The sequence below is a fragment of the Centropristis striata genome, chromosome 12 (genome assembly GCF_030273125.1).
Source record: "Centropristis striata isolate RG_2023a ecotype Rhode Island chromosome 12, C.striata_1.0, whole genome shotgun sequence".
Lineage (NCBI taxonomy): Eukaryota > Metazoa > Chordata > Actinopteri > Perciformes > Serranidae > Centropristis > Centropristis striata.
The window spans coordinates 4148522-4173589 of NC_081528.1; the positions used below are offsets into that span (position 1 = coordinate 4148522).

A 25068-nucleotide genomic window follows, 5' to 3' on the forward strand; every position below is an offset into this window, starting at 1 on the left:
TACATCCGAGTACTTCCAATATGGCCGACATCCAGGTAACTGGCTACAATGCGCTGTGTAAAACACTCTAAAAAGTGCTGGTCAGAGCTGCTCTGATTTTCTTTTTTTAATAAAAGCCTTCAAATAATAGCCTGCCCCTATTATTAGCTGGGTCCCAAACTGATTTTTTATTTATAGAAGCCCCGGCTACTATTTGAGGAAATACAGTATCTACACAATTATTGCATAGACTGCCATGAAATTTAAAACAAAGAAAGTCACGTTGAGTGTGACTTTTCATCTATCCCCAACATTGGTGAAAATGCCACTTTTCTAATACTTGAGAACGTTATCTTGGCATGGTAGCAAACTGACATTAGCATTTAGCTCAGAGTTTTGCACCTTGCTGTGAGTGGTGCTACATTGACCCTCAGAGTCGCTAACAACAGCTGTAGACTCTTATTATACTCATATACAGAAACAAATGGAAGCTAATGCCCATAAAAGTAGGAAAACAAAATCGTCACAAATCTTAAACACAAAGGCGTTGCTTGTAAAGTGGTTAGCAATGATGTAAATAATATGTGATTTATGCTGAAAAAAGGCTCAAACATGCAACATCCATCGTATCATCCAATAAATCCAGCAGTGGAAGAGTATCTGATGGCTTCCCATGAGTCAAACGGCTCGTCAGTTAACCAGGCTGTCCAGTCTCACTGCTGTGGTGACATGATAAAAAGCGTGATCATAACTAATTAATTTATTATTACTATAATTCCTCCAGAACTCTCCGAACTCTCGACCATCTTGACACTATCAGTCCTGTTTTGACTAAATGTTCACTGTCTTCTCGAACTCCCCCTTCACACTTTCTGCTTCTTCGACTTGCGTCACTTTGCAGTCCCGAATATCTTCCATCTGCATCATATCATCCTTTTCTTGGCCCAGTCTTGGCGGAACCTTTGCGTCAGGAGTCTCTCTACTTTGACGCTCAGGTCGTTCAACACCTGAAACATAAACCTCTTCTCCTTGATCGACCTCTGGATTAGTTCCTGCTTTTCCTGGTTCAACCCTGAGTTCAGAAGTCGCTCCTTTCTGGTCTTCTGTAGAAGTAGAGGATTGGTTCTCGTCCACCATAGTGACAACAGAGAACTCTCTCTTGCTGCCAGGGCTGACTTTGACGATGGCTACGCTACTTATTCTGCTCCCTGTTGGCGAGGAGGGGGACAGTGGACTGGTTGGGGACAGATGCAAACTGCTCAGTCTGTCTTTAGAAAGTTGATCAATGGGAGAGTAAAGAGCAGAACCTCCAGAATCTCCCTCAACTGGTGATAGTTTTGCAGTTTTGAGAATCCCCACCCTCTTTTTTTCTGTTCTTTCTTCTGTCTTTGGGATTCTGGCTCCTTGCAGATCCTGTTCCTTTAGAGATAATAGATGAGGTGAACTTCCCAAGGATGGGTTCTGGTCAGCCGGAGAAGAAGAAGACGAAGAAGAAGGGGGTTTTGGTGAACCAAGCATGGTGTCAAGTTTGGGGCTAGAAGTGAGGGAAGGTGCAGGAGTTTGGGCTTGTAATGGACCAGCACTTCTTCCAACGGATGAAGATGGAATAGGGGATTGGCTAGATGGGAGTTTGGGGCTTGGAGTAAGGGTTCCTGCAGCCTCTGATGGTGTATTTCTTGAGCTAAGTTGGGGGCTTGGTGTGCCTGCCATGGGTGAGATAGGAGTTTTTAACGAAGAGGCTGAAGATAGGGTCTTGTTTGGGCATGAAGACGGAGGCGATGAACCTAAGCTTATTAAAGCCAGGCTAGCACCAAAACCTGATTCCGGATCCGGGCTGGAGCTTTGGTCAGGGGGAGTTTGGGTAATGGGAAAACCTGTGCTAGAACTGGGTTCAGGTTGATCAGCAGGAATGGCAGAAGTGAAACCTGGAATTAATCCAGGCATGGGAGCAATGGGTGTAGAGGTCTGTAGAGGCCCAGGATCAAATGCTCCTTCATTTTTTAACACCTTACCCCCAACATCTACTAGTTTCTCTGTTGTCTTAAATGTCTGTCCAGGTGAAGCAGGAGAAGGAATGGGAAGAGAGCTGGGGACAGAAGCTGCTGCACTCCCAGCTGAAGGTTTGATCGTATGGTTCCTATGGGGTTCAGGACTGGGCTCAAGTTTAGAGCCTTCTTCTGGAGCAGACTTAGAGCCTTGGGCCTGGTCCTTACTTTGGGGAGAGGGAAAATTAGCTAAAGTTTTAGCCTTACGTTCAGGTGTTTGACTCATTGGAGGCTCGGTTTTAGGTTTGACACCAGGTTCAGTACCGCGATCAGGAGTGACTTCACTGTTCTCCGTCTGCAACTGTTCCTCCAGCACTATGGGTTGCTGCTGAATAGCAAATCTAACACCTCCGGTTTCCCTGAATGTCCCCTCTCCCCCTCTAATGCCAACGGGGTCGCTGCCCCGCCTCAGCCCAAAAAAGGTCAAACTCTTCCTGCGTTTCCCTACATTCGGAACAATTCCGTTGGATCCCTCTGAAGGTTGTCGGACATCTTTGAACATGCTTCTCAGATTGTACCCGCCGTCCTTTCGGTCATCGCTGTCCTGGGATTGGTCCAGCTGGTCTGAACTGACCATAGGATTCGGACTTCCAGGGAGCTTCTTATCAGTGTGTGTCACCCGGAACCTAAAGGGATAATAATACATTCAGGATTTTATATTTCTGCCACTGTATCCGAACATGCACAAGTAGTTTAACCGTCAGCTTTAATCTGTTACCTGCCAACAGAGAGGACAGTCTGTTCTCCAGGTCGTTGTTTAGAGCGAGGGGTCCGGCTTTGTCGACGCCCCTTTTTAGATCGGACCTTGGCACAGAGGTGGCAGGAGTTGTGGTCGCTGCCTGAGTGGACTGTGTGGTGATGGGGGGGAACACCGCCAATGGACTCCTTACGCAACCTGCGGATCAACATTATCATTATTAGTATTGTTAGTATTTACGTGAACATTATCGAGGCTGAGCAGCGACCAATCAAAGACCCTTTTGAACCTGCGGTGTTCATTATTCTCTCAATTGAATCACATTGTTTAGGGGCTAAAGTGCTTGATAATTCACCAAATTTGGCACACTTATTTGATATCTTATGGGTCTCATGCTCTGTTGTGGCCAAAAATGATCCTAAATTCAACAAGAAGTCAGTCATTTTAAATGCACTCTTCAATTTTAGTGCATGTTTTCGCAACAAACTCCTCCTAAATATTTAACCTAATCAACTTCATATTTAATTGGGGAGTTTAACCTCAAGAACTTTGCAATTGAAAGTTGTTAAAATCTTGAGTTTATGAGGAACAATGTTGCTGTGATGTAGCAGTGAAAGCAGCGTTTCCCCATGAAACAGGAAGTTCCTGTTCCTGTCAAATTTGCATTGTCCAATCTGCATCACATTTCTTATGATTGATAAGAATTCAGGCCTAAGGACAAGCCAATATTGACTCATAGCTACAGTGCTTCTACTTGCAACAAGAAATGACATGTTTTATACTTTGATCGACTCTTCCTAGCCAGTTGACCAAATCCAGCTCAAATCAGGTCACCAAAGTCTCGAGACCTTCAGGATACTCTACTGTAAAAATAGTGAGTTTTCATTGAACAGCGTTACTGTGCGGTTTCAGTGTTTCACCATTAAACAGGAAGTTGTTGTAACTCGACATTGCACTGCATTAAATTTCTCAGGCTTGATAAGAGTCCAGGGTTGAGGACATCTACATGCCAATATTGACTCAATGTTCCCCCGACTTTAAACAGGAAGTAGGCCTTTGTAACAAGGTTATTATAGTTAACAAAAACTAAGAAAAACAAGAGTTTTTTTTAAAAACGATAACTAACTGAAACTGTATTTTGTGGTTACAAAACTAACTAAAACTAAAATTATAGTGAAAATGTCCTTCGTTTTCGTCTTTGTCAACTTTTTTCATACGTAAACCTTTTTGGTTGATATTAAATCTATTTCATCTATCTGGTTTTATGACTTAATAAACTTATTGGGGCTGAGATGGATCAGACAAAGGAAATAAAGGCAAAATTTATTGTGACCTCTTTGAATCTCGCACCCAAAAAATACCCCATTACAAAAAAACTAACACTAAAACTAATAAAAACTAAACTAAAACTAAAAATTAAAACTAGCAAACTCGCTCTAAAAACAAATTAAAACTAGCTGAATTTGAAAACAAAAATTGACAACGAAATTAAAACTAAAGAAAAAACGATTATAACCTTGCTTTATAAGTGTTATTGTCATTCGATTTACATGAATTTTAAATTGTGTTGTCTACAGGGTTTCTGCTGTATTCATTTATGAGTGGTGCCCCGCTGCTGCTATATCATGCCCGCCGCTACTTCAGAATAGGGGATTGATTTATTTTTTTTAACTGTAGCAGTGATCACAGCTGCTCCCTTCAAAATAAAACCAAACACATGTAGCTTTCAAAATAAGAGCACATGGATTTGTTAGAGTCCACCACAGAAGTTACAAGAAGACTGTCAAAATATGATTTAATAATCTTGATTAAAGAAATCTTGTCAAGGTAAATTATCTGTCCATGCAACAAGATCATTTCCCTCAGATTTAGTGTTTTTATCTGGTTTTTAGACACACCTTTTTTGGAGTGAAAGTCAACGGACAGTGAATGTGTCACAGTGATACAGACTCTGTTGATAATCTTACCTGGGGTCGTGGCGCACACACACATTTTGGTTCCCAAACATCTCGTTGAAGGCTTCCATGTTAGCTGGAGGTGAAAACAGGAAGAACCCATTTTAGAGGAGCACTAGATGATATGCTGATTTTATCTGACAAGAATAAAATTACAGGGCAAATTTGTTTTTAACCCATTACATGTATCAACCCCCAAAACATTACATAGAGATACATATGAGTAGAACAGGATAACAGAACGAAGTGAAACCAATAGATTCATGTTAATGGATCTATGGAGTTTTGGGCTATTTTGTCCATTTTTGAATCCTTTTCATGTCTTTTCTTGTCTTTGTAAGTCATTTTGTGTCTTTTTTGGTCATTTTGTATCTTTTTTGGTCATTTTGTCTTTTTTTTTAGTCATTTTGTGTCTTTTTTTGGTCATTTTGTGTCTTCTGTGGGGTTTTTTGGTCATTCTTTCTTCTCATGTTGTGTCTTTTTTCGTCATGTTGTGTTGTTTTTGGTCATTTTATGTCTTTTTTTTTGTCTTTTTGTCATTTTGTGTCTTTTTGTCATTTTGTGTCCTGTGTGGGTTTTTTTTTTTCATTCTTTCTTCTCATTTCGTGTCTATTTTTTTAGTTATTTTGTGTCTTTTTTGTCATTTTGTGTCTTCTGTGGGGGATTTTGGTCATCCTTTCTTCTCTTTTTGTGTCTTTTTGGTAATTTTGTGTCTTTTTTGGTAATTTTGTGTCTTTTTTTGTCATTTTGTGTCTTTTTGTGTCTTTTTTAGTCCTTTAGTCCAACATAAAATGTGATATTGAATCTTTTTTTTTACTTTCAAAACACTATCATGCTCAATAAAGAATTTTAAATGTTGCAAATGTGAACAAAGGTGTCAAATCTAACATATAAGAGGGTTCCATCCAGTTCTATCATTTGATACTAAATCTATTTGAGCTTGTCTCCAGTTTTACTTGGTATATCATCATCAAACTGAAACTGGCCTCATGGAGTTTACAGCCAGAACTTTAGAGGTAAATTTACAGTAGGGCTCCACGCTGCTTTGTTTTCTAGTCTGATGGAGGCAACAAGTCTGGATTATTTGGAGCTTTTGGAGACTCCACAGGGTTAACTCACCTTCATTTTCAATGATGCATTTGAGGATCTGCTCCACAGTGTCCTGGTTCTCCTCGTCATCATCTGGAACACAGCAAGACGACAAACAGATGAAACAACAGCTTCTAACTGACTTCAGTGTGTATGTGTCTGTTGTTTTACACGTGTTTGATTGCCCGTACGCGTGCATACATAGAGAGTTTATGTATCACAGTGAGTGTATGTTTGAATAACTCTGTGTATGTGAGTGTACTGGTGATGGAGACTTCAAAGAAAAACACATTTGGTTTGTGAGTGTTTGAGTATTTGTGTCAAAGGAGCAGCAGGGAGGGAGAAGGAAGAGGACTGGAAATGCTAAAAAAAAAAAAATGGAAATGTAGAATGTTTGTCTCTTTCTCTTTTTGATGTTATATCTGTAAAACAGCACTGCAGGAATAAGCACTCATCTCTTGCATGTGCTGAACAATTTTAGAATGGAGGTTGTTGAGTGGAGCTTCATTTCCACAGCATGTTAGGACTCGATATGAATCTACTTGACTCACTTGTGGCATCAGATGCATTTCTAAATGTTGTTTTCCTCTACTGCAGGGATGGGCAACTTAAATGCTGCAGGGGGCCACAGTTTTTCATGTTCACTACCACAGGGCCACATATAGGAGCGTACACTTAACCAGATATGATGAAACTGCAATTTTAAATATGTTTCCAGTGCAGTAACTTAACATATTTCATGCTCAAATGCACGTTTAACAGTATAAATAGGAATACAAAAGGTTTGAAGCAAATAAAAAATATTTTTTTTTGTGCATTTGATATTGTCATCACTCTAGCCTCTCCATAGGGTAACACTGGGGGGAATTTTTGGCATGTTTTTGTCTTTTTTTGTTCATTTTGTGTCATTTTTTGGTCATTTTGTGTCTTTTTTGGTCATTTTGTGTCATTTTTTAGTAATTTTGTGTCTTTTTTGGTCATTTTGATACTGCCTCCAGCGGCCCCCAGGTAATTTGACTTTGAGACCCCTGCTGTATATTATTTGACAATGATATAAATCCTGAACCTGCATTTTAGTGCAGATTCTTTTTGGGGTTATTTTTGACATTACAAAGCTCCTCCTCAGCCCGGAAAAACATTATACATTGTTTTGGCATGTTGAATAAACCTCCCTGAGGAGAGTAAACTGATCTTTGTGTGTAAACTGTGTCAAGTGCCTCTTCAGGTTCCTCCTAGTCTATTCTCTACCAAGGTTATTATAGTTAATGAAAACTAACGAACTAACGAAAAGTAGAATTGAAAAAACATTTCCAAATGTAAATAAAATAAAAATAAAAACGAGAGTTTTGCAAACAAAAATTTACAACAAAATTTTAACTAAAACTAATGAACTAATGTAAAACTATTGTAATCATGTGCTCTAACTCACCGTCTGCGTTCCCTCCCAGCTTCTCCTCCTCCTCTTCGTCGTCCATGTCTGCCGTGCGGCAGCGGTAGCCTTTCTTCTTCAGCAGGTGGCAGATGAGGAAGCCGAACAGTCCGGTGAGGAAGAAGAGGAAGACCACCACGAAGATCATGTAGGGCGGGGTCTGCTCCGGCCTCCCCGAGGCCTCCAGTTCACTCATAACGCAGGTTCAGTCTGAGAGAGAGACATTACAGTTCATCACTTACAGGTACTTTTACTGCTTTAAAAATCACTATATGTTATTCAACGGGTTTATTCTTCTTCTGTTTCTTCCGTGTTTTTTTCCGGTTGACTACTCTCCCAGAGTTTTAGTCGCACATACAGTAGTGTTCAAAATAATAGCAGTCCAATGTGACTAACCAGATTAATCCAGGTTTTTAGTATATTTTTTATTACTACATGGTAAACAAGGTACCAGTAGGTGCAGTAGATTCTCAGAAAACCAACAAGACCCAGCATTGTGATATGCAGCTCTTAAGGCTGTGCAGTTGGGCAATTAGTTGAAAGGGGTGTGTTAAAAAAAAAAAAGCAGTGTCTGCCACTGACTTTACAAACTCAAAACCTGGATTAATCTGGTTAGTCACATTGGACTGCTACTATATTGAACACTACTGTACACTAAAAAGGTATCAAATCAGTTTCGGCAAACGTTTTTTAAATATATTCGGCAAAAAAACTGCAAAAATTCCCCCCAATGTTACCCTATGGAGAGGTTAGAGTGGATCGGGAGAGAAACATTTGTGAGGAATGCAGAGGTACCAGTTTCTCCTAATCGCTCTAAAAAAACGATTTCTTCATTTTTCTTCACAAAACACATATGTAGACATTCAGGAAGAACTCAGGATGTTCAAAGTGGAGTCAGTTCACTCCAATTATTATTGCTATCTGGCCCTTATTGGCCCTTATAATTTCGTTTAAGTGAGATTGTTTTAAGAAAAATGTAAACAGGGACATTACAGTGATGTCGTGTGTATCTTTTTCTTTCTTTTTCTGTTTAATTACCCACAATGCTATGGTGCTTTGCTTCAATTAAAAACTAAAAAGATGATAACAACAGCCACTCACATTATACAGCAGATATTGCCTCCCACATATCACAAACACATTATAATTATTGAGATATGGAAAATAGGAAATGTTTTGCAATGTTTCTAATTCCCAGATAAAAGCCACAGTGACAGAGTGATAAATAATGTCGCAGTTGTCTTTGTGGGCTGTGAGGGTTTTAGTCAGTGTGATGGAAGAATCACTTCACCTCCCAAAACTACCCTCAATAAGACAGAAACACAGTGTGAGTATAAAACAATAAAAATAATAACGTACAAGCTTTGTGGTTGGTTTAAATCATCTTCAAGCCTTCTGCTGTGGAGCGATCAGCATCAAGAGTCGGCCTGAAAAAAACAGAGAGGGACGAGGATAAATATGGAAAAACTAAGCTGTCACTTCTGTTCAGACAATTCAAAGACACTGAGAAGAGAAATAGAGAAAAAACGGAGAAAAAGAGAAAGAGAGAGATGCTGCAGTCAGACAAGCCTCAGAAAACTCTGCTTCCCAAACACCAATCAGAGGCCACCAAATTATACCACAATGTAAAAAAAAAACGGTAAAAAAAACATCAGCTGTGGTCGCCAGAACTTTACCGTAATAAATATGGTGCAACTTTTTCTAATATTATGGTAAAATGATGTTAGCATTGTTCATTTTATGTTTAAGATTGTCATTTTATTTCATATTTTACTGTAAAAAAAAAAAGTTTTTCCTTCAAAAGAAACACTGTTCTGCCATATAATTGACCAGAAAAAATACTTTATAAATGCTGCATAAATTAAAGATTTTACCATAACATACTACAGTATATTTTTGTTCGAGATATGATGTTTAGTACATTTAACACTGAGAAAAAGTATTTTTACAAAAAATAAATGCGAAAATGATGGCATATATATATATATATATATATATATATATATATATATATATACACTACTGTAAAATATACTGGCAATATATATACATACATATATATATATATATTGCTCATGATGTCACAGCAAAAACAAGCATCCAAGTTGTTCTGTAAAGATGTTGATATATTTTGTATTTTTTACAGAAATATTCTGGTAACCACAGCTGCCAGTTTTTTTCTGTAAAAACAACGGGGCATTTTTTAGTGTGTGTGTGTGTGTGAATAATATATGGCTGCTTTAAATGCATAAAGCATAAACATCCCAAAGCTCTGCTAACAGACTCTCTGTGATTCTCCGGTGTACTTGCTGTACTTCATGGTTCGTCCTACAGCGTCATCAGTTTTATTTTTATATCTGAGTGACGTCGAAGCCAATCTCACCGCAGTATCAGAGACACGGCGTGGTGGAGGCGAGATTAAAAGCTGCTGGGCCCCGAGCCAACAGGAACCCGGAAACCCCTCAGGTTCTCCGTGTGTCTCACGGCTTCTGACGTAGTTATTACATCATAAATGTACTTTTAAGATCTTTATTAAATGGTGCATATTCCTGAATAAATGTGTTGTGCTAATAACTAATTGGAGACACAGCAGAGCCACATTCTGGAGTACTGACTATTGTGCAAAATACTGTATAACTCTGTTTACTTAATAGGCCAAACTGCAAGAAGTTTTTTTACATTACAAATTAAAGTACTTAGTGTGCTTGATATGAGAGAAGAAAACAGAGAAAATAAAAAAACTGCAAAACCACACTAAGATATTAACAGACACATTTCAGCTAAACTTTCTTCCACTTTTTCGTTGTTCAGCCTTTAAAAAAATCTTCATGCAAGATTTTACCTTCAACTCTAATCAGTTTAAATACTATTTTAAATATGCAATTCATGTAATTGTGCCCCAGCTATAATAAAAATGCACAACACAGCCGAGCCTGTAGTATCTTTCATTATGCCAACAAATACAGTCATGGAAAAAATTATAAGACCGACCTTGTTTAACATGGATAAGCATGTAAAACAGGGGTCTCAAACTCAAATTACCAGGGGGCCGCTGGAGGCAGTATTAAAATGACCAAAAAAAGACACAAAATAACAAAAAAAAGACACAAAATGACAAAAAAAAAAAATTACTTTAAAAAAAAGACACAAAAGGACCAAAAAAAGACAGAATTACCAAAAAAGACACAAAATTATTTTAAAAAGATACAAAATGACCAAAAAAAGACACAAAAAAGACAGAAAATTACTAAAAAAAAAAGACAGAAAATTACAAAAAAAAAAAGACAGAAAATGACCAAAAAACACAAAATTACAAAAAAAAAAACAAATACAAAATGACAGAAGAAAAACCTAAATTACTTAAAAGACACAAAATGACAAAAAAAGACAAAATTATTTTTAAAAAACACAAAATTACAAAAAAAGGACACAAAATAACAGAAAAAAAAATCTAAATTACTTTAAAAAAAGACACAAAATAACCCAAAAAAAGACACCAAATTACCCAAATCCTTATATTTGTCCAAACAAATGTACCTTAAGTTCTATCAGGCATTAAAATTAACATGAAATTGAAGAAAACTAAGTTTAATAATATTTTTTTTCTATGACTGTAGATAGTGCTTACCATCGGACACGTCGGAACACAGTCGGTGCAGGGAGCCATCAAAAATAACAGGAAAAAGCTGTTGAGATTTGGTGCATAAACAATGTGAAACTGTGTGTGTTGGATAAGAAGGTAAAAGCAGCGGACAGTGTGTGTGTGTGTGCCCCTCCTGCACAGTGAGGGTTCCCCTCAGCTCCACCTTCTGCCTATCAGCCCCGAGCCACAACACAAGACAGGGGAGCTCAGCAACAATGAAAAAACATGCAAAATGTAAAAAACATGCATGTAAAAAAATGAGACTAATGCACTAATCACACTCTGTTCTCTACTCTCTGCTGCACATATCATATACTGTAAGTTAGAGTATTATTAGGTGTATACTGTGCATCACATAACATGCAATTGTGAATGTGCAAATATAAAACAGCAAATATATACATGTATTGCATGTAAATATGCATGCAGACACACTGTGTTGACTGTGAGTTAACGTATAGCAGCTTATCAGTGTTAGCCTCCCGCCGGCTTATCAGGGTCCATTAACGCCCTCACACACGCACACGCACACACACACACACACACACACACACACACACACACACACACACACACACACACTTATCAGCACTTCATGGAGAGTTTCAGGGTGGTCAAGCATTGATAGTATGTATCATTAGCACTCACCACCATCTTTAAAATGTTTCAAAAGATGTTTAAAAGCTCATTTAACTGCTGTTTTAAAATTCTGATCCACACACAAATACACTTTTATAGCATGTTCATTTTTGTTTTTTATTGTTTTTGTTATTGTCATTATAACTTGTTGATGTTATACATATGTTTTTTTCTATTATCAGTTTATTACTTTCTAATAACTATGACATTTTAGGTGGAGGCTTTAAATAAATAAGCCCATCTGGATTTTCTGCCTCTCCCTGCACTTTACGCTACATGTTGTCTTTGTCATTTTATGTAATTATAACTGTGCAAATAAATAAATAAATGAAAATAAACATCTTCAACACAGCCTTTTTACTTCACCAGCTTTATGAGTTCCAATAAATGATGATGTATGAAGGACATAAATTAATCAGCTCCATTCAAACACAGTGCAGCATGTCTGCAGCTGCAACTTTAACTGATACACTGATGCAACAGTCCCATGGAAAGCTTTTTTTCTTTTATGATGGGGGGTGACTCCACTGGCTGCAAAAAGAAGTCTGATTGTATAGAAGCCTATGAGAAAATGATCCCAGGTCTCACTCTAACAGTCGAAAGCTTTTATGCTGCCCCCAATGGTACAAATAGAATTAATGCAGCTTTAAACTGGTAACAGTAGATCGATTTATTCTCTAAACACAATAATCTGCTTCATAACGTGTGTGTGTGTGTGTGTGTGTGTGTGTGTGTGTGTGTGTGTGTATTGCCACTTGCCGATATATTTACAGTCATGGAAAAAATTATTAGACTACCCTTGTTTTCTCTCATTTCTTGTTCATTTTAATGCCTGATACAAAAATATAATGAGAACAACAAAAATAGCTCAAGCTTAAGTTTAATTTAAGAGCTGATCATTTTCTTGATAATGGTTTTGGTTATTATCAAGAATGTTCCCATCACTGTAGATGTAAAAATGACCAAGAAGACACAAAATGACAAAAAAAAACCACACAAAATGACCAAAAATAAATGTGAAAATGACCAAAAAAGACAAAAAATGGTCAAAAATGAAGGTAAAAAGACACAAAATGACAAAAATAAATGTGAAAATGACCATTATTCTAGATATAACCTCTTAAATTAAACTCTTTTTAGCTATTTTTGTTGTTATCATTGTATTTGTCCAAACAAATGTACCTTTAGTTGTAAAAGGTATTAAAATGAACAAGAAACTGAAGAAAATAATGGTCTAATAATTGTTTCCATCACTGTATTTATTCATATTCAGTTATTATTGCTATCATTGCTAATAATCTTGTTGTAGGAGCTGCAGCAGTGATTAATTGTGGCAGCTTTGCTCTATTTTTTACCCCCAATGTCCTGGTACAGAAAATAAAGTAAAAATAATTTCTGGTGAAATATGTTTTCAGTTATCAGTTTTATCTCCCGCCTCCCTTCTCGTGTAAAATGATTTATTGTTTGTTTTTCAGACTGAATCCCTCAGGGAGTGACAGGAAGAATAATCTGTTGTTTGTTTATATAATTTATCCCTGACTAGTTTTTTTTGGTTTCTTTCTTACATGGAAAAAAAATGTCTTATTTCCTTGGAAATGTGTAATGATAAATAACAACAGTGATAAAAGCCTATTATCCCACCATGGACACTATAAATGGATGATAGTTTGACATTGAATTAGTAGTGGAAAAACTACTCAACTCACAACAAGTTTTCTACAATCTACAGCTCTTCTTATCTAACCATGTGACAGAAACCTTCACCTTCTCTTCACTCTATTATTTGAACCTCGAACACATCGTCACTGTCTCTTTACTCATACGAGCTTCCTGTATCGAGGCCTCGGCCTGCTGTCATGACATGTGATCCTTATGTTATTCAGTAAGTCATTCATTATGCATCCATCCATCCTGCTTTCTTGAAGAGAGTAACACACCAGCCATGTCATGATATCATGTTGGGAAGGGAGTGAAATAACATGCCGCTGTTTTTGCAAGTTTATGCCGATTTTCAAGGCAGCCCTCTGACCTCTGACCTCAAGGTACACTCTCAGAAAAAGGGGTACAATACGAGTCCTTTTTTGTCCCACGAGGTACAATCTACACTAATGTACCCCCTAGTAGGGGTGTGCCATATCGTATCGTTCGCGATAATATCGGTATATCTTTTTTTATGGTTAAAAAAAAAGCATATCATGATATTGGCAACGTTCCTACTTCTTGATGTAGTGGTTAAAGTTGTTTTCATCACAAAAAGCTACTTACTCCCTCTCGCTAAACACATGCAGCTTTCAAAATAAAAGCACAGTGTGTTAAGAGAATCCACCACATAATTTACAAGAAGACTGTCAAAATAAGATGCCTTAAATAAAACATACGAGAACCTTTATTCTCCTTTACAAAATGTCATTAAAATATGCCACCGAAACCCCTAAATGGTTATTTTTATTATTTGCTCATACTCGAGAGTCAAGAGTACTTTTTTTGTATTTGGCAACTGCTGAGATTTGCACTTCACACTACATGTTAGATTTGTATTTATTTATACTGACTTTAAAAAAAATCATATTTTCTATATCTTTTTAAGTACTTCCTAATATCATCAAGTATATCGTTATCGCAAAAATAGCCTGAAATATCGTGATATTCTTTTAGGGCCATATCGCCCACCCCTACCCCCTAGGGCCAATTATTGGACCTTAAGGTACCTATATGTACCTTTTTGAGGGCCAAAAAGGTAAATATGGGTACCCAAGTGGTAAAAGGTACAAATATGTACCCTTCCTTTTACATGCTGGGGTACAATAGACAATCTGTGTCAAACAAATGACAGTAGCCTAAATATTAATTATTGTTTAAATAATTATTTAGTCTTTCTTCAGCAGTAGGTTAGTTATACTTTTTAACTTTAAACAATTTTACATTGTTTAGTTAAATGAAAATGAAATGTGAAAATTTAAAAAAAACATTCTGATAAAGTGAAAATGTATTTGTCTTTTGTATAATGTAGATACACAAAAATATATAAAATTAAATACTGGTACAATACTGTACCCTCTAAAGGCTCATTTTGTACCCTTTTTAAAAGGTACAAAAAAGTACCTTCTGAGGGTACTGCCCCAGTGACAAGCCATTGTACCCTTAAAGGTACAATTCTCTATTTTCTGAGAGTGTATATGAAAGAAAATGGACTCTATGGGTCGCCATATGTCTCCTGTTTACATACATACAGCCTACTTTTTGATTTTGTCTTTTTTTGGTCATTTTGTGTCTTTTTTTGGTCATTTTGATACTGCCTCCAGCGGCCCCCAGGTAATTTGAGATTGAGACCCCTGCTTTACATCCTGTTTATTCACGATAGTTCCCATAAATTCCTGTTTATTCCCATGGAAAGTTTTGCAACCCTTAGTGTGAGGCCCCGTTCACACGAGGACGGTCTGAACAGAAGACGCAAAAGTGGCGTCGCGTCTTCACTTTTTATTCCTCGTTTAGACGAGCATTTTCGGGAGGAAATCTGCTGCATACGGTGACGCAAAAGTGTGTGAATTGGATTGTATGCAGCCAGGCGGCATCACTTAAAGCCATAAGAGCATCTTTGGGCATGCAGAAGTTTTCACGGCACACATTTTCATCAGCTACTCCTTCCACAAAGTTCTCCACCATCACTAGATCTCCCAGGTCTCGTTCACAGCCGTCTGGCTCGCCTCCGACCAATTGCTGCATCCAGAATGTGATAGAGGTAATTCCAGATCCTTCTCTGTTCACTAATACTATCTGTACATATCCTGTACATTTGGTGGAAAGACTCCTGTAAGTTTATTAGAGCTGCCAGAGCAGCTTGAAGGTCCGACGCATGGAAATAATCCCACGTTTCTTTATTTCCTGTCCTGGAGCATGTATGTGACGTAAACACATACGTGACGTGAGCAGATCAGATCAGAGTTTTGTGTCTTGTCAGTGTAGACGACGGAGGCGTTACGGAGGAGCGGATTTAACTTTTCCACTTTGGAGGGTGGTTTCAGATTTTTGCGTCTTTAAGCCCCCAAAACGCCGTCACCGTCTAAACGAAAGGCACTTCCCATAAAATATTTTGTCGTTTTCACCCGCGAGCGTCCTCGTGTGAACGGGGCCTGAGTCAGGATTATTTCACACCTGCGCCCACCAGACCCGTTACGAGAGGAAATCCGCCCAGCATGACCTGCAAAAGTACGTGTTAATCAACGAGTCACACCTGACCCGACCTGCTCACCAACAACTGGAGCATTGTAGTCGTAGAACAGACAACAGAACAACAACAGAACAGAGAGAGAGAAAGAAAGTGTGTCAGAGAAACCTGAGGAGAAGAGAAGGAGGCCTCATCTGCAGTGTTTCTGTAATGCTGCATGCTGGGATGCCTTGCAGGGATCTGCTAGGTCTCCAGCAGGGCTCCCTGCTAGAAGGTGTGTCTCTAGCTGGCTGTGAAATGGTGGATAAACACATTTCATTTACAGGAAATAGTCTAATTAGTCCTATTCGCCCTGCTCTTCATGTAATAATCTCACTGTGGCTGTTTCTCTGCTTTCACTCCTTCCTGTAGGAGTAGCCTAGAGACATGTTTTTAGTATTTTATACAGTCTGTTTTTTAGTAAATGAGAGTCACAAACTAAGATCTGCTATTTTAGGTGATGAACACGTCTTATTTCTACGGTGGCCCGGAGAGCTCACAGCGCTGCAAATTAAGATAATCACGTGCAAATACACAAAACACAAGCAAACTGATAAAACATCTTCATCAATTTGACAACACAAGAGCAGCATTTAGAAAACGAGCTGCAAAGACCACAACACAACAGAAGTGTTTCCAGAGGACACTTAAAAGTGATGCACACGTCTGGACACGCTTGTGATATTATCAAGTTATTTCAAGCTAATGATGATTTCACGTTATAACATTATAACGTGAAATTAGCACATTATTTCATGAAAATTACATTTAAATGTTATAGTGTGGTATACAGCGTGGTATATAGCGTTAGCCCGCTAGCCTGCTAGCCCGCTAGCCCGTATCAATCACATTGCAGTTAAACAAATCAAATAGATTAATGATACACATTTTACTTGGTCTCTCTCAACGGCACCGAGTTGGTCTTGCTAGATGCTAACGTTAGCACGATATCGATCTCTGGCTAACATTAGCATGTTATGATCGTTATAACGGAGAAATGATCGTTATCTTGAAATAACTTGATAATATCACATGCGTGTCCAGACGTGTGCATCACTTTTAAGTGTCCTCTGGAAACACTTCTGTTGTGTTGTGGTCTTTGCAGCTCGTTTTCTAAATGCTGCGCTTGTGTTGTCAAATTGATGAAGATGTTTTCTCAATTTCCTTGTGTTTTGTGTATTTGCATGTGTTTTCTTAAGTTGCAGCACTATGAGCTCTCAGGGTCACCGTACATTTCCTATAAACTCCTCACAATAAAAAATCCCCAGTAATTTTGGTATTTTAATGCTTTTATTATGAAGTCAGTTGTAAGTCTCAAGTCATAAACTTCTCAAGTCTCAGTCTTTGCACTCAACTCATAATGCACATCAAATGCAATGCCATTTAACAACAGAGTAGTCCATCATCCATCCATCCATTATCCTCAACCGCTTATCTTATTATATATAACATTAGGCGAGAGGCGAGTTACACCCTGGACAGACTATCACAGGGCTGACACATAGACACAGACAACCATTGAAGCTCTCATTCACTCCTACGGGCAATTCAGAGTCACCAATTAAATCTAATCTGCATGTTTTTGGACTGTGGACACACCTCTACAAACACACACATCCTATTAGGAAGTCCAGCTAATAATATCTTACTAATTACTCACAGTGATAGTGTGAAAAACGTCCAACAGGTGTGTGAGTCACAGCACACACTGTTCTCATTTGTACTGATTTGCAGGAGGAACAACACTAACACCTTGTCTCCAGCTGCAGTCGTCTGTCAGTGTCACTGTTCAGCTCTGTTCACTCACATTACTGCTGAGTGCTCCGATGACTTCTGACACAACTCACAGCTCCATATTAACGCAGTTACACACTGACAAGAATCAGAAAACTGATTGTTCTGGTCCTTGATCATGATTGGCTGAGAAACTGTCATAAAATACTGCATTAACACACCACTGTGACCACAACACATCAGTGTTGCTGCACCAAAGTAACTGAGAATCAGCTCTGAAGTACGAACGAATGCACAAATAACCACACAGAGACAGAAACAAAGAGGCCTACAGGGATTCATCTAATGACAGTAGTTATGATGAACGACCTTACATTGCCAGAATAATTCGTTTATGTGTGTTTGTCTGGAACCTTTCAGTTTATTTTTGATTTCCAAGGGGCATTCTCAAAAGGGTGCAGACAAAAATGCCTGTGATAAAACCTGCAACCAATCAAAGGAATTAAAGGTGAGAGTAGGCTGCACGATTATGGCCAAAATGATAATCACTATTATTTTGATCAATATTGTAATCACGATTATTAATCATGATTATTGTTAGGGAAAAAATCTGTATTTTTATTGCACCACTTTTAAACAAACAATAGGAACAGTTTTTAGTAAACAAACAGAGATCAGTAAGTGAACACCTCCTGCAGCAGCAGCACATACACACTGTACTGCTACAGAGCTAACTGTTAGACTGTTAGCACATACACACTGTACTGCTACAGAGCTAACTGTTAGCCTGTTAGCACATACACACTGTACTGCTACAGAGCTAACTGTTAGCCTGTTAGCAATTTGCAGACTGGACCCTAAGGGGTTAACATCCCCTCCGGCTGCAGCCCGGAGTGACTGCTGCAGGAGGACTGTGCCGCTTCGACTCGTTCTTACTCTTCTTTGTTAAGAAGAGTAAGAACGAGTCTCCAAAGGTCTCCAATAACACCAGAAAAAAGTTGCTGGATTTGCTAAGGGGGTGAGCATGCAGCAGTGTTGACAACTTATATTCAGCGACTATTCAGACCCCTCTAGTGACTCTTTTTCAAAAAAGCGACTCACAACAAATCTAGCAGCATTTACTGGTGTTATTGGAGTCTTTTGGAGACTCGTTTCTCTTCTTAACGAGCAGAAGGTGCCGTCCCAAAGCACTCACAAGCGGCCCAGTCCTCCCGCAGCAGTCTCTCCCAGCTGCAGTCAGAGCAGGAGATGTTAACCCCTCAGCGTCCAGTCTGCAAATGAATCACGCATGTGCAAAATCACCGAAAGTACCGACCCGAGGCAGGTACTTTCTGAGCCGCTAACCGCTGAAGTTTGGCGGATCTTGGGCGAACCTCTCTCCCAAGCCACACCCATAGTGGCTTACTGGAGGGAAGAGTACCTAATGGAAACGTGCCTAATACCACCCATAACCACACATATGATCTTTTCACGGCTCACGGTACAGCAGAGCGTTCTAAAAATAGCACACACTTCATTATACATGCACATACGGTTCAGGGTTGTAAAAAAAAGGCTGCATTTTCTGTGAATTTAGGCAACAAAACCACTGACCTAGGTTTAGAGCAAAAAAATCCTGGTAAGGCGTTATAAAACACAGTTTAAACAGTAAAAAGTAAATGCCTTAGGCCACATTCCCACAGGGAATAGCACTGAGATAAAAATAAAAAAACCCTAATTTATTTATATGGGACCACATGAATATTATAAAACACAACAGATGCCGATCAATAACCAGTGAAGGAACAGATGACAGATACAGAATCAGTGTGAGGCTGAGAGGAAGTCTCACACACACACACACACACACACACACACACACACACACAGAGCTGAAAGAAGCAGAGAGATGACTCAGCATCATCATGACCTCGACAGAATCATCTCCCAGTGACGTGTGTGTGCTGCTTTACGACAGCATTTATATAGTGAAGGAGGACGTCAGAGGACTCTGACATCACAGGGACATACAGCATTCTGAGGACAATGTCAAATGTATGTTAATGTCAAATCTAAAAAGTTGATTAAATATGAATTTATGTCCCATCCAGTGTTGTAGTCTAGCAGGATGTCACAATCACACATTTTTTAGGACGATATATTTTCCCAGAAACTATCCTGATAAATGATAGTATCGTTAGAGCATAATAAGTTCATCCTTTTCCACAACAATTCATTTTTTAACCTCGAGAATATTAAACTCTGGAATTGAAATGTCGAAAAGAAATCTTAAAATATCCTAGATAAATAAAACAAATAAATAAACTACAACCAAAACAAATAAAATAGACTCTCAGGCTCTGTAAACGAAAAACTGCACTGAGATAAACATTAAGTATTATATTGTTTTATTATTAAAATAACATATAAACAGCTGGAATGGCTGCTTGGGCAATATAGTTGGGGTTTTTTTCCGGCAGTTCGTGCTGCCTGTCAAACATTTGCAGCGTTACTTTAAACACAACATAAAAAAGTCCATTTATATATATCGAACGATAAGTCGATATATTAATTATCATGACAGGACTATAGTCTAGTCACCATTTCTCGAGTTCGAGTCAGTCTTAAGTCACCAAAGAAGAGCCTGATTCGAGTCCGAGTTGAGTCATTAATACCTGAGTTTGAGTCCGAGTCCCGAGTCCCGAGTGTTAAATTAGCCACCGTGGCACCTTGAAAGCTGATACAGAAATAAAACATGAAGGCACCATTTTCAACCAGTTCTTCCAAAATCCACACAAACTGAAAAGACCAAAGTCAACCTTTATAATGTGGTTGTTCCACCATTTCTTTATATGCATTGTCTGAGTCATCAAAGTGTGAGTCTGATTCGAGTCACGAAAATTGGGCTTCAAATCCGACTTGAGGCTCTGTTGACAAAAAACTGCACTGAGATAAACATTATGTATTATATTATTTTATTATTGAAATAATATATAAACAGCTGGAATGGCTGCTTGGGAAATATAGGGTTGTTGTTTTGTTTTTTTTATGCAATTAATGCCTGTCAAACATTTGCAGCTTTACTTTAAACACAACACAAAAAAAGCACAAAAAGTCACGCATGTAAACGACAATATATTCAGTCCAGAAAAAAACTATTATTGTATAATATAGTGATTGCTCACCCAGAGAAAACATCACACCCATCCTTCAGCTCCTTCCCTGACTAATTGTTTCATGTCTTGTGTAAAGTGACTCTGAGTACCTATAAGCACTATATAAATCAGATTTATTTTTATTTTTATTAAAGTCAAACAGACAGTTTTGTTTACTGGTCAAATAAAAGTACTTGCACAATCCAGCTCTGCTTGTGAGGCTCGAAGTCTCAAGAAGACTCTCAACCCCATTCAAAGTGTCTTCTAGATCCATTATGATGGAGAGAAATCAGACATGCAACAACACTTAACTCCAAACCTCAGCAAGACAGCATCTCATATAGCTCTAAGCAATAATTGTGTAACATAAATGAGGTTCCAGTTAAAAGAAAATGTCTATAGTGTATGCAGGCCTTGTTCTTTTCTTCTTTTTCTTCTTTATATATAAGAATATATATATATATATATATATGGCAAGCCGTTCAGGAAAATTAATATATATATGGATAGAAAACCTGAGAATATATATATATAGGAAGATTTTTATATATATGGATAGAAAACCTGAGAATATATATATATATAGGAAGATTTTTATATATATGGATAGAAAACTTGAGAATATATATATATATATATATTCTCAGGGTTTCTATCCATATATATAATAATTTCCTGAACGGCTTGCAATAATATAGAGAGTGACTTCTATATCATACATATATATGTATTTATATATATATATATATATATAGATAGATAGATAGATAGATAGATAGATAGATAGATAGATAGATAGATAGATAAAAATACATATGTGTGTCTGTGTCTGTGTATACATGTATATATATATATATATATATACACACACCATATATTCTATCTATCTAAAGTAGGCCATGTGTTCATGTTTTATATATGTGGTTGTTTTGTTACTTTATTATTGGATGGGATGGTTTTTGTGGAAAGTTTCTATGTAAAACGTCACTTTTATGAACATTAAAGGCACACTGTGCAGGAATTGTCCTTTACTGTTTGTAAACACAACATTTAAACGTAGCGCCTCGTCCCAGCGCTACGTTTAACCCCAGTTAACCCCAGATTCACTCCAGTTTTGGAACAAGCATTTAAGGTCTCTGCAGATACACACATCACAACACACTTCTAGTGGTTCAAGATGATCGAGAGGAGTTAGTTTTGATCTATACATTTTGTTTTGTTTTAGGTAAACCCTACATAGTATATCTTTATATACTGACCAAAACTTCTGTGCGTGACTGGTGCTGTGCAGGGTGAACCACATCAGCGGTAACATGAGTGCCATCTGATAAATATTTGACAAACGTCCCGTGGGAAGGCTGGGAACTTTGCTGTTTTTGCCTCGACTCATCTACATTCCAGAGCAGTCGACTGTCCAAATGTTCTGATCACCGAAAAGAAAAACTCCCAGTGAGAGTCCACAACCTTAGCCAAAGGTCACTAATGGGCCCACTGCAGCGTCTACACTTTTAGGATACGCCCCACAGCATCAGCCTGTCCACTCAGAACTTGATAGTCTTTATTTAGCCTATAGTTGAGCATAAGGTCATCGAACCTCCCATTCCAGCTCCGGCCAATCACTTTCACCAGACCTCATTTGAAAATGTGTCTATTTTCCGCGGTTTCACCTGTCGGCAGCAACCAAAGTCTTTAAAAAAGCATTTGAGTACTTTTATACTACATTGTGGTTCTGCACTTCAATTCGGCTCACACATACTCCACTAATCACCATTTATTAATATAATTTACATTACATTTTGCACGGCAGCACGCTGTTTGAAGCGGCAAAGCTTCTACTGGAAGACTTATAAGGATCACATGCGAAACATTTCTAAAGTTTAGGATATTCACATTAGTATGCAAATATTGGTTTCTCAAATAAAGCCGAATTCACAAGCCACCTCCATTCAACCCGGATATACAGTTGGTTTTATTTTATCATTTACGGTATCTTCTCTACGGCCTCACCTTCGCCAACCTTCAAATACTACAATATCCAAAACTCAGTTGCCCGATTGTAGGTCTGTCACAATAACACATTTTTTTGGACGATGTATTTTCCCAGAAACTATCGTTTGTAAGTAAATCCTCTTCCACAGCAATGCATTTTTAAATCTCAACAATATTAAACATTGGAATTAAATATACTACAATGTGGTTCTGCACTTCAATTCGGCTCACACATACTCCACTAATCACCATTTATTATTCATATAATTTACATTACATTTTGCACGGCAGCACGATGTTTGTAAGCGGCAAAGCACCGCAGTGTGTTCTACTGGAAGTGGAAGACTTATAAGGATCACATGCGAAACATTTCTAAAGTTTAGGATATTCACATTAGTATGCAAATATTGGTTTCTCAAATAAAGCCGAATCCACAAGCCACCTCCATTCAACCCTGATATATTGTTGGTTTTATTTTATTATTTACGGTATCGTCCTGATAAGCCAGAAAACACTAAAGTGCGTGTTTTTTCAATGGAGTTTGGCGGCTCATTTTTCATGCAGGATACGGGACGACGTACGGTGTATAGTATAGGCTCCCATCACCTACAGTAACGCTGATTCACTGCATCATCCTCCCCACCCAGTCAAACCACACCGTCTTATTATTATTATTATTATTATTATAGGCGCACCCTGAGGATCCAACACTGAGCGCGCACCGACACCTTACCAGAATCCTGAAGGTTAAATAGCCTACTTATGAGCCCGGAGGCTATATTCAGACTCCTGGTCCCCCTAGACGCCACAACCCAGAGACATATAGCAGGTTACTCACCTTCAGTCAGGCAGGGACACCGCCCGGTGCTCCCCGGTGCTCCCGGTGGGTAGATGGAGCTGTCCCATGGCTGCAGCCTGCTCCGTGTCCTCTGCTCGGAGCAGCAGGAGGAGGATGCGGCTGTCTGAGGGCAGAATGACAGGAAGCTGGGAGGAATCCGTCTGTCTGCTCCATAGGCTACTCTCCTGCTGCAGATCTGACTTTAACCTTTATTTATCCAGAGTCAGCTGAGCTCCACGCAGGCAGCTTCACATGGACGGAAAAATGCTTTGCCTGTCTGTTTTATTTATAGGAGTCACCCTCCACCCATCAAGCCTACACCCAGCACAAACTGTTATTACAAATTAATTAATAAAGTAAATGATGGATCATCCATATGGTTATGGCCCCCCCCATATTTAATTCAGTTCTTGAAAACCTGTCAAAATTAAATATTTTCTGTCTTTTAAAAGACAGAAAATATTTAATTTGGACTTTTTTTTCTGTCTTTCAAATATTGAAAAGATAGAAAATATTTAAGTTGGACTTTTTTAAATTAATTTTTTTACTTTTTCTGTCTTTTAAATATTTAAAAGACAGAAAATATTTAATTTTTACTTTTAGTTTTTTCAAGAACTGAATTAAATATGAGGGAGAATTTATCTTGGGAGTCATGCAATGAGCTTCTGGTTATATAAACAATTCCCCAAGTCATTAATTTTGCAGATCAGATATATTATAATATTTTAATTGTACTAGCTTAATAACCATATATATATGTGTGTGTGTGTGTGTGTGTGTGTGTGTGTGTGTGTGTGTGTGTGTGTGTTTGTGTGTGTGTGTGTGTGTGTGTTTGTGTGTGTGTGTGTGTGTGTGTGTGTGTGTATATATATGTATATGTATATATACATATTTATATTAGAGCCGCAACAATTATTTGATTAATCGAACAAAAATCGATTATTAAATTAATCGTCAACTATTTTGATAATCGAATAATTGGTTTGAGCATTGTTTTTTTTTAAAGACATAAATCCAAATTATCTGATTTCAGCTTCTTCAATGTGAATATTTCTGGTTTCTTTGTTCCTTTATGACAATAAACTGAATATCTCTTTGATTTGTGGACAAAACAAGAGATTTGAGGAGGTCATCTTGTGGTTTGGGAAACACTGATTGATATTTTCAACATTTTATTGACCAAACAACTAATAGACTAATCGTTTAAATAATCGAAAAGTTAGTTGCAGCCCTATTATCTGATCTGCTAAATAAATGACTTGAGGAATTGTTTATATAACCAGAACCTCATTACATGACTCCCAAGATAAATTCTCCCCCATATTTAATTCAGTTCCTGGAAAAAAAAAGTCTAAATTAAATATTTTCTGTCTTTTAAATAAATAAATAAATATTTATTTATACTAAAAAATAAACTTTTAAAAAAACTATACCACAATAGATTTATGGATTTGTATGCTAATATCAATAAAGACACTTTTCATGGGGTCAGTGATTGAATAAACATTTATTTCAGATGAAGGACACTGAAAGAGTTCTTATCTGGTGTGATAATTTGTTGGCTCAAATTACCTCAGAGGATCTAATCTGAAAAGCTTTAGTTTGAATCTGGCGCCACCGTGTGGCTTTACTAGCTCACTGCATCTGTTTTTTTGCATTGTATCTATTCTGTTCTTTCCTTAAAGTATCCATT

The 25068-nt window shown here is 37.9% G+C and overlaps 1 protein-coding gene across 1 annotated transcript; it reads right to left on the reverse strand.

Annotated features, from left to right (window-relative positions):
- Positions 1-122: 122 nt before the first annotated feature.
- On the reverse strand, positions 123-23737 carry rell2 (RELT like 2). Its single transcript, XM_059346951.1, has 7 exons — positions 23376-23737; positions 8554-8621; positions 7195-7404; positions 5796-5858; positions 4689-4752; positions 2743-2919; positions 123-2650 (listed from the first exon to the last, which is right to left on the reverse strand). Exons 3-7 carry the CDS (start codon positions 7388-7390, stop codon positions 811-813), a joined length of 2340 nt encoding a protein of 779 aa, XP_059202934.1. The 5' UTR covers positions 7391-7404; positions 8554-8621; positions 23376-23737; the 3' UTR covers positions 123-810.
- Positions 23738-25068: the final 1331 nt, after the last annotated feature.